The 9,947-nt window shown below is 37.2% G+C and overlaps 1 protein-coding gene across 1 annotated transcript; it reads left to right on the top strand.

The window, feature by feature from the left end:
- Positions 1-8,514: 8,514 nt before the first annotated feature.
- On the top strand, positions 8,515-9,394 carry LOC121898846 (zona pellucida sperm-binding protein 3-like). Its single transcript, XM_042414306.1, has 2 exons — positions 8,515-9,076; positions 9,171-9,394. Exons 1-2 carry the CDS (start codon positions 8,573-8,575, stop codon positions 9,291-9,293), a joined length of 627 nt encoding a protein of 208 aa, XP_042270240.1. The 5' UTR covers positions 8,515-8,572; the 3' UTR covers positions 9,294-9,394.
- Positions 9,395-9,947: the final 553 nt, after the last annotated feature.

The raw sequence follows: 9,947 nt of genomic DNA on the forward strand, positions 1-9,947 counted from the left end.
GGGATCCTATACAGTCAAACAATGCAAAAGTGTCGTTCTCTTTCTGTTAATATCTGCATTTGCTTTTGCAGTTTTTGCAGTGATATTTAAAAAAAAAAAAAAAAAAAATTCTCAAGCACTGACTTGAAATGGTTAACAGTCACAAATAGCTCATAGTTATGATACATTATGACAGATATAATGTGCTGTGATTAGTCCTCTCACTATGGGCAAAGTGCATTCAAGCTGTTTTGAGTCATTTAAGATAGCACCCCATTAGCATCAGGCTCTCTGTTCCACTGAGATGCTCTGCTTACCTCCAAATTGACAGCTTTATAACATAACAGCTCTTTGGATATCCAGCCTTTAAGCTTGTAAACCACCAAAGGAAACAGCTGCCATATCAGCACCGTACCTCAGCTCCAACAGGCTCACTGCAGTTCCTGGAGGCCTGTATAAACGTTACGTAACTACAATAGAAGCGCAGTTATTGTTTTTTGGTTGTTGACTCGGCCTGGCCATTAAATCAGTCAGAGATGCCAGTCTATGACTTCCATATGAAAGCAATGTACTGTTAGTTTCTACATTTACAGCTTAAAGTTTGGCTGTGACTTTAAAGAGACAACCAGTTCAGATTTGTTGATCAGTTTTTGACAAACAACTTGACAAGCAGACCACCAGTGCTGCAACACTTTTCAACTCTGAAACTTACAAAACGTCATTCCTAAGCCAAAAAAGGAAGTGGCGAAGCAGTTCTGTCATGTCAGCGATTTGCATGGACGCGTATTACCTCAGTTGCAGTCATTTCTGTCTGGATCTGTGCTCTAATTAACTTGTAAAGGTGTAAATGACACTTTGTTTGTGTCAATTAGAAGTCACAATAGCTCCAGGCAGATTGATGCTGTCATTGTTATTGCAGTTCCTACACGTTGCTGAATGACGGGAAAGGTCACACAGAATGTCCCTTTAACCAACACTCACTTCCCACTTTATACAGTAGTCCTGCTTAGTACAGTGTAGAAGTGTAGTTGTGATTTAGGAACAGCCTGAATTCTCAGAAGCATTAAAGGACAGGTTCATAAATTTTCAAGTGTGTCTTAAAACAACAGTCAGGTGCCCACATGAACACTGAAAGAGGTTTTCCTCGCTGTAATCATTCCTCCTGTTTATACTGGCAATTAAAGGACCATTGTCTAAGATTTAGTGGCATCTAGCAGTGAGGTTGCAGATTGTAACCAACTGAATATCCTTTGCCTCCCCCTCCCCTTCCGAGTGTATAGGAGAACCTACAGTGGCCGTGAAACTCACAAAAAACAGGAAAGGCTCTCTCTAGAGCCAGTGTTTGGTTTGGCCGCTCTGGGCTGTGAATCTCTTGTTCATCTCTCTGCTGTGTTGAGGTCTGAGAGTGTGTCGGCCTCTTGAGTCACTCTCATATTCCTGGAAGCATCTTCAGATGATGAATGGGTCCATTACACTGCTGGATAACCATTTGACAAAGCACAGACTCAGCTACAGTGTTTAGGATTTTTGTGCTATTCAGTATCTAATGTTTAACCAAAAGGTCTCTGAACCTCTTCACCCTGTATACATGCTTTATTAAGTTGCCGTTTGTGTTAATGACAAGGTATGGTTGTTAAATAAGCCACTGAAAGTTTTTGTTTTTTAGTTTGCCATAGCAGGGGCACAACCACCCTCTCTACCTTTCCATATCTAAAGATAGTGTTACTTCTGTCTAAAACTAAAAATACATGCTTGTTGATGCTCTCTTGTGTTTATGCTGAATGTTTGAAAAGTGTGACAGCTAATCTAAAAACTGCTGATATCAAAGTACAGTAAAACTCACTGTTATTGATGTTAAGGCCATTTTTAGCAGCTGATGTCAAAAATATCCCCAATGTGAAAACACTGTTCATTAAATCTTGATGAGTGAGCATGAATTGATTTCTGCAGCCATTAATGACAATATGATTGGGATATATGGTGATGATGGTGATGAGGATTAATGCTACAACAATTATTATTATGTTATGACTCTGAAATTAGGGTTTATGGTAGAAAAAACACATTATTAGAATATTGGACATTGACTTCAGGAGCACTTGAGGCACTTAGGGTGAGCAGTAAGATACCTTTTTTACTCATGTGACCCTCTGTTGTTACATGAGGGCAAAAAAATAAACATATTCTGCTTTAATTAAAGTTTTAACAAAATAGCACCTGTCTTCTTGCATGTCCCAGAAGCAGTTGAAGTAATTATAACAGTAGCAGTAGTACTGGTAGTACTTTATACTATACTTACTACTACTTTATACTATACTTATTTTTTAAAGTAAAAACTGGGAATTGGGAAAATTAAAAACGATAAGATAAGGTTGAGAATCAGCTCAGTTTAGAGGTCAATAAGACATGAATTCTCAGGTTCACCAGGTTCACACTACTGCCTGTCCATTCATTACACTCACCTCCATCACACCATGAAAACATATTTTCAGAATTCAACTTCATCCAATGTCTTACTTGAATCAAGACCCGTGACATTAAAACAAGTTCAATAATTGATTGCAAATGGTATTTGATGAAAAAAAAAGGATTTAATTATCGTAAAATGTGAGACAGTATTATGTATTAATTGCCCTTCTTTAAAAGCAGGTTTCAACTCTCTGAGCTCCTATTGTGATATGTTCCATTTGCATATGACTCATGCACTGCAGGAAATACTATAGTAGTATAAGACTATACTGTATTTCAGGGCTTTGTTGTGTGTCTGATTAAAAGAGATGTACTGTAAAATTTACTTTTTTGATATTTGCCCTTACTTGCCCTCTATAGATATAAAACACTCCGCCCAGCAGCTGCCTTACTGAACACTGCTGGCATTGAGCCTCACACACATCACTCCTCAGTCACACTGCTGCTTTGGAGAGAGGGATATCCTGACACACACATATTTCATTCTGCACAGTGTTTGGCTGTAAGGCACCACATGTGAAGTACAGTATTTCTCGTGTCTGTCTTATGGTTAATATTTCATGTATAATGCATCATTTTGATTTGGAGGAAAACGCCTTTGAAGATTAAAGTTTAAAATCATGCCATTGATTCAAGCACAAGCACGAGGGTGAACATACGTATGTTTGGATGCATTTATAATGGGAGTGTGTGGCTGTGTGTGTACAAAATTAAACTCTATGTGATCAGTCTTGTGTTTAAATCATGTAATTTCTTGGCCAGTACAGTACATATTCACCCACATGCACCATTACTCATTCTGAGTTTGATTTAAATGTGTTTATTTTACCATGGACTATGGTTGAAAATGCAGAGGGCCTGATTCAGTTTGATCACTGACTGGAATGGCTTTTGCTGTCTAGTTTCTGGTTTCCCTGGTGCCCCCGGTGCCCTCTGTTCATCAATAGGCTCACTGACGCATTCAGGGACATGCATGGCAAAGCCCCCTGGGCAGCGGTGTAAAATGTAGGCTACATAATGCAGCTGTTAGACAGATGTAGTGGCAGAGTCATGCTGTCCTCTCTCCCCTCTACTGTGGCATTGATAGACTATACCTTCTAAAATGACCAATATTAAAGGACATCATCATGCACATTTACAGGCTACTTTTTTAATCTCTGGCTCTACTGGAATATCTTTGCATGATTAAACACCTTATTTATCTTACACCGCCCTTTATGCAGCAAATCAGTCCAGCCTCTGTCTGAAACAGGCCTTTTTAGCTCCTGTCTCTTTAAGGCCTGCTTGCTGATGAGCCCGCTCTGTTCAGATCGGCCAGCTCCCAGAAGGTGCCCCTCAACAAACCATGAAACAAACTATAGTAGTAGGATTTCACTGCTTTTGTTCTTTACTTGAAATGACAACTTCTCAAATACATTCGTACATGTTTAAACAAAAATCCGATCCAAAATATGAGTGTTGACAATGCGAACAATGCATGGAAAAACCTTAGAAATAACCTTAGCAACCAAGGCTACAGAACAGACCACCATTTATGGGCATGCCTGACTATCTGACGTCAGCTAATCTGCGAGGTAGAAAAAACTGCTGCAAATGAAGTCTTCAGAACAGGTTGAAACCCTCGCTTTTGACTTGCAGGGAGCATTTCTACATACGCTAACGTCAAGTTTTGAAACTTTGACCATGTTTAGCATAGATATCCAACATCTTAACTGTTAAATGAATTTCTGTAATAACCTTTAAAACAATAGAAACTGGAGCTGAAGTATCAAAATTTAACAGAATTTATTTTCTTGTACAAGAAGGAGCGAACACACAGGATGAGGTTACATAGAAAAAGGCTCCCAGTGGAGCGCTTGTAACAGAGTTTTATACACCTTAAGTGGGCGTTACTGTTCTTTTCTTAATCTATCAAATACAGACTTATAGATAACGTCATGTCTGTTTTCAGTTCTCCTATTCAGGATCCATCCTGCCCAACTGACTCCCAGATGACATGTCTCACCCTGTCTCCAATGAATTTTAATTCCTACGTCTTCCTCTTTACAAATATAATGCTGAGCTTCCTTGAAGCTTAGCTGATGAGTCTGCTGATGTTGCAGAGTTGCAGTACAAGACAGGAACAATTCATCATGATCTAGGTAACAGTATATAAATAATAGAAAATCACAAAAAGCATAACATGTCCTCCTTAAACAAACAATTAAGACATCATGAAACACTATATTGGCATGATGATTTATAGTCATATGAAAATTCACTGTCCTGAATGAGTTGGCTGAGCTATGGGAGTGAATGGAAACTTAAAAAAACAATTGAATTGGCTTTAAAGTCCAACTGAAATGAAACTGCCTTTTTTGTCTACTAGTTTTAGCGTTTGGATGTCTATTAGTTTTTATTTACTCTTATTATTTTTTAACTTACTTATTTTATTTACTGACTGGTTTGCATATTTATTTATTATGTGAAGTTTCATTTCCCAGAACCAAAAGATAGCTCTGCATGATGGCGCCATCTCATACTGGGCACAGGTGGTTGAGGGCTGATAGGGGGGGCCCTGACTGGTTTGGACAGCTTGGTGTCTGGGGGTTTATTCCCCATTCAACCTCCTTCAGATAGAAAGATGCTCCTCAGACCCAAATGAACAGATCCCTCTTTTAGGGCTGGGGCTGTTCCAGAGGTTATCTGACCTGCAACAGGCCAGCAACCTCCTTCAGGTCTGAGAGAGACCCAAAGCAGGAGGGAGCAATGAGAGCAACAGGGCCTGGTTGCATCCTGCTACACAACAGAAGTGCCACAGACTCTGAACAACAACCCACATCAGCTTTCCTGCTGAAGTCTCCTTCTTATCTAACTTACAAACATGAACACACATCTTGTCCTGCACATTAGCTTGTTGAACAAGCCACCAAACAAACATTCACTGGGGAAAAGTGAACCGCTAAAGTCAGTTAGCAGGCTAGATTCTGACACCAACCCCCAGTTGGCTGAGACAAAAAGGAGCATTTCTGATATTTCCCCTAAGACCCTTTCTCCATTCTAATACAAAACTTTTAACAATTAAAAATATGTTGACATTATTTTTTGACTGCAAAGACGGATGATTCACCGTGATTTCAATTGGACTTTAATGTATTATGATAAATCAGTGTTGAATCCTGAAGATTTAGAAAAATATGAAGTGTGCTGTGCTGAGCCTACATAGACTGCAATATGTAAGTGATAAATTGTATATGCCACCATATAGAGTAATCAGTGAGGTGAGGATTTTGAAATTTGAATGGACAATGTACAGTATGTCTATAGGATTGTTTTTAATGTAATAATTCAAAAACTATAACGATACAAAAAGTGATTACACCCATGTAGAAAGAATTCTACACAATTTGACTTATGAATTGTTTTGATAGTATTAAAGGAGCAGATACAAATCAAATTTGTCTTTAAAGCAGCTATAATCAATATTTGTATATTAACAATCGATCATATGATTACTTGAGTGTGAAAGGGTCATAGTGATGCGCTCACAGAAATTTGTTATTGTATCTGCTGGATGTGTGGATTGGCAACTGTTTGCTAACAAGTTTGCCATATCAACCTAATAAGGAGATAATATTATGTCAGTCATGTGTCTCTCTCCAAGTGCCAAACCATCTGTTTTTGATAGCTTAAAAAATTATATTCCTCAGGAATATCTCATTAAATACGCAAATGTATATTATATTATATTATATTATATTATATTATATTATATTATATTATATTATATTATATTATATTATATTATATTATATTATCAAAATGCACATTTGTCATGCAATCATGAAAAAATAAACATTTGAAGATAATAATAATAAAAGATAAAATAACTATAACTAATGTGCAGTAATGAGTTGAGTTTTAACAAGGCACCGAATTATTAAATTACTACATGTGGTAGTACATTTTGGTTAATTGATATAATATTTTTTTTTTCTTTTATTATTCATAAGCTATAATATCTCATATTACATCATGTCCATATGTCATTTTTGGACATATGGACAAGTTTAAACTACTGCCCCCTTTTGTGTGACATTGTACACTCTAACATATAATGTATGTAGCATTAAAACAGAAAGCCTTGTATTATGAAAAGGTTTGGACTCTCCCTTTGGACTGTCACATCATACCTTTCACTTTCCACTAACTCGCAGCATCCTGCAGTCTGACTGACAGGCATTTTTCATTACTTATGTACTGTTGCCATGGTAACTGCACACCCCCCGACCTTGAGATGTGGTGTTATTTCAGGCATCCTACGCAAACGTGCCATTTGCAAAGATAAATGATGAGAACAAGAGAGCAACCTGCCTCACGCTGCATACTGCATGAACAGCATCAGGATGGAGGACGTCCAAGATCCACAAGATGAAATGACAAATTCCTCAGAACCAACACGCATCAGTAGACATCATTATAATGAGGCTTCATTTTGGTTATCTAACTTTAGTTTATCTGTTATTATTACGTCTCCTTCAAAATTTCCAAACTCTCCAAAAACCCCATCTCCCAGTCTTTTTGAATTATGAATCAGTGCACTCACGATTTCTGCTCACACAAAAACATAAAATCATATGCATGATATATCCTAACTGACTTTGTTAGTACTGTCAGCATTCTGGCTTACTGTAATAAAAAAAAAATCACTTGGAAATGTGGGTATGTTTCCATCTGTGGTCTCTACATTTATCATTCATAATGCTGCAGCAGAGGCCTGCAGAGATGGTCATACATTCACACTTTATGTGGAATTAGTTAAACTAGATGATTTATTTGAATAAAAAATATACAGATGTCTTTAAATAAATTATGATTTATACCTGTCTTGGATTTATTCAGCAGTGGAGGAAGTGCTAAGATCTTTTACTCAGATAAAAATATTTAAGTATTATCAGTCAAATGTACTTAGTATAATATCAAAAGTAAAAGTACTCATTATAGAAGCAGAATGGCCCCTCCTCTGTTAATTTCATATATTTTTTATAGGCTATCATTGGATCATTATTATTGATCATGCATTAACAACATGTAAGCATTTTCATAATGGAGCTGCTCAAGAAAGAAGTCAAGACAGTAATTTTAATGACTTCACACTGCTGAGTAGATCTATGTAAAGCAATACTAAAGCAGTTTATAATGTTATTTATGTTTTGTTTTTTTCTTGATTGGCAGAAAATCAATTGGCAACTACTGGATAATTGATTAATTGTTATTTTCTCAAAAAGCTGGTTCCAATATTTCAAAGCAAGGATTTTTCTCTGTTTTCTGTAAATTCTTGATTTTGGACTGTGGATCTGAAAAAAACACTGAAGACATTTAATTACATTTAATTTAATTAATTACATTTAATAGACTAATTATTGATTACTTAAGAAAATGATTATCATTAGTTGACAACGAAAACAATTGTTAGTTGTAGCCCTAATTTATAAAATCATCTCATATTTTGTTATATATAAGATCCTTATATGTAAACTCACAGCTAAAAAGTACAATATTTCTCTCTTTCTCTGAAATGTAGTACAGTAGAACTACAAAGCAAAAGACAAATATGTCAAAAATGTACTTCAGTAGAGTACTTCAGTAAATGTACTTATAGCTACTTTTCACCATCATCATTATTATTATCATCATTTATTATCTTTTATTTTTAATTTTACTCTTCTTAGTTTGTGATATTAAATGGTGTCTCCTGGAAAAATAGTGGAGAGAGTGAGTTTTTCCTATATAAATAAAGGTTTGCATGAATGAATGTCTATTAAACAGCAAGACATATGCTTATACAAATGCATTCAGTTTGCCCTCTACATATGTAGTCTTTCAAAACACCTTTTGAAATGAATGGAACATTGTCTGCAATGTGTGGTGCACCTGTTGAATAATACTGGATAGCTGAATTTCATGCAGCCACTGTACAAATCATTTCATTGTAGACTGACCAATTAGTGTGAGATGTGCAGCTGTGAGATTCACAAGTGTGGAAAGGGATTCAGTTCATTAAGGAGAGGGAGGAGTCACTTCCTTTGTCTGCCTCAGCAGTCATGCTTAAGAGAGCTGCATAGTAAATACTCTGTTTGCAACAATGGGGTCCAGGCAGCTCATTGTGTTTGGCTTTGTGCTTGCATGTGTCAGGCTTAGTGATGCTCGATTTCTCAGTATAAGTGTACCAACCTACTGGGGGGTCGATGCACAGAAGCCTGCAGAGGTGGAAGCTGAGCCAGGAGCAGAACCTGAGAGAGAGCACTCCAGGGAGTCTTCTCAACAAGCTGGCAGGCTCCAGTCAAAGCAGATCCAGCGAGCAGTCAAGCCATTCTCCTGGAAGTTTCCAGATGATCCAGTGGATCCAGTGTACAAGCATCCCCCAAAGTTTAAACTGCGGCAGCCGGTGGTGGCAACCAACTGTGTTGCTTTGAGGTGCGGGGAAAGTAGGATCCAAGTGGAAGTGAGTCAGGACCTGCTGGGCCTTGGAAAGCTGATAAAGCCAGAGGAAATCACACTTGGTGGTTGTTCAGCCACTGAGATTGACGAGTTGTCTCATGTGCTGATCTTTGAATCTGAGCTGCACAGCTGTGGCAGCACACTTGTGGTAAGAGGTTTTAATGTATACAGTGCATTGGATTTCCCCCTTTCACTCAAGTAATGTCAATCAGATTTTTAAACAGTTCTTTTTTATTCCTTAGATGATTGAGGATGCCTTCATTTATGCCTTTACACTGGTCTACAACCCCAAAGTGTTTGGCAAAAGTAACATCATAAGGAGTCAGAGTGCTGTCATTGGAGTTGAGTGCCACTACCCGAGGTGAACTGAAATCTGGATCAGCCTACAAAGACCCACTTAATTTACTGTAGGAAGAAATCAGCTTTATGTGTAATAGTAAACCCACAATAAAAGTTTTAACCTCAACACACTGGTTCTAAATCAGTTATTTTAAAATAAGTATTTGTCACGTTTTTACATTAGAAGAACTGTTACTCAGAAGAATTTTTCCAATCAGCGTGCAGTATACAGTTTGTGCTGAGTTAAGCTAGTAAACAAGTTTTGCACCATATCCTGTGACTTTTTCAAGGTTGTTAGCTGGAGCTGGTTGCACCAGCTGTTCGTAAATTTAACTTCAGTATAGTTAAAACTAAGTGTTTAAGTGGAGACTTACACATCACAAAATTAAAACAGTTTGAACCACATATACTCCTTACATAGAGATTAGTTGCTACTTAATATTTACAACCAGTAACTGCACCAACTGATAAATGTAATGTTAGCTTGCTAAACTATAACTCGTTTAAAGTTAAGAGGTAGTGGGATACAGTAGACACAATTTCGGTAGGTTAGTGTAATCTACTAACTCTGAAACACACACCTCCATATGTGCAGATATAAATAAAACAAAGTAATGCCTACAAAGGATTGGCAGTTATGTTAAATATATTGTTTGTGCCCCATAAAACTGACACTAGAA

The sequence above is a fragment of the Thunnus maccoyii genome, chromosome 6 (genome assembly GCF_910596095.1).
Source record: "Thunnus maccoyii chromosome 6, fThuMac1.1, whole genome shotgun sequence".
In the NCBI taxonomy this organism is placed as follows: domain Eukaryota; kingdom Metazoa; phylum Chordata; class Actinopteri; order Scombriformes; family Scombridae; genus Thunnus; species Thunnus maccoyii.

Bases quoted from the DNA above. Each gene is read 5' to 3' on its own strand.
- LOC121898846 (XM_042414306.1), top strand. From the start codon at position 8,573: ATGGGGTCCAGGCAGCTCATTGTGTTTGGCTTTGTGCTTGCATGTGTC. The intron at 9,077-9,170 runs GTAAGAGGTTTT...TTTATTCCTTAG, and splicing joins GCTGTGGCAGCACACTTGTG to ATGATTGAGGATGCCTTCAT.